The 266-nt window shown below is 54.9% G+C and overlaps 1 protein-coding gene across 1 annotated transcript in view; it reads left to right on the forward strand.

Moving 5' to 3' along the window:
- Positions 1 to 266, forward strand: part of EMH_0079080 (uncharacterized protein) — a gene marked incomplete at both ends in the record, with an annotated part of 3,119 nt that overhangs the window by 2,747 nt on the left and 106 nt on the right. The window contains one exon of the mRNA XM_013500076.1: positions 67 to 264. Within this exon, the coding sequence (XP_013355530.1) occupies positions 67 to 264 (198 nt within the window). The remainder of the gene's footprint in view (positions 1 to 66; positions 265 to 266) is intronic.

The raw sequence follows: 266 nt of genomic DNA on the forward strand, positions 1-266 counted from the left end.
AGGGTTTAGGGTTCAGGACATATATATATATATATATATTATATATTTGTGTGTGTGTGTGTATAGAGCCGGCACCGTCGGCCAGCATACGGCCGTAGTTTTTCTCCGCCTTACGAGGGCTACCCTGGGGGTGGCTCAGCCGAAGCCTCTTTTGTTAGAGCCCCGGTGAGCCGGGTGTCTCCATACGGAGACAGTGGGGCGCGTGTTTCTATGAGGCCTGGGCACCTAGCAACTCTGCCGCAGCAGCGGCTGCAGCAGCAGCAGCA

The sequence above is a fragment of the Eimeria mitis genome, genomic scaffold (assembly GCF_000499745.2).
Source record: "Eimeria mitis Houghton genomic scaffold, Emh_scaff4998, whole genome shotgun sequence".
Classification (NCBI taxonomy): Eukaryota; Apicomplexa; class Conoidasida; order Eucoccidiorida; family Eimeriidae; genus Eimeria; species Eimeria mitis.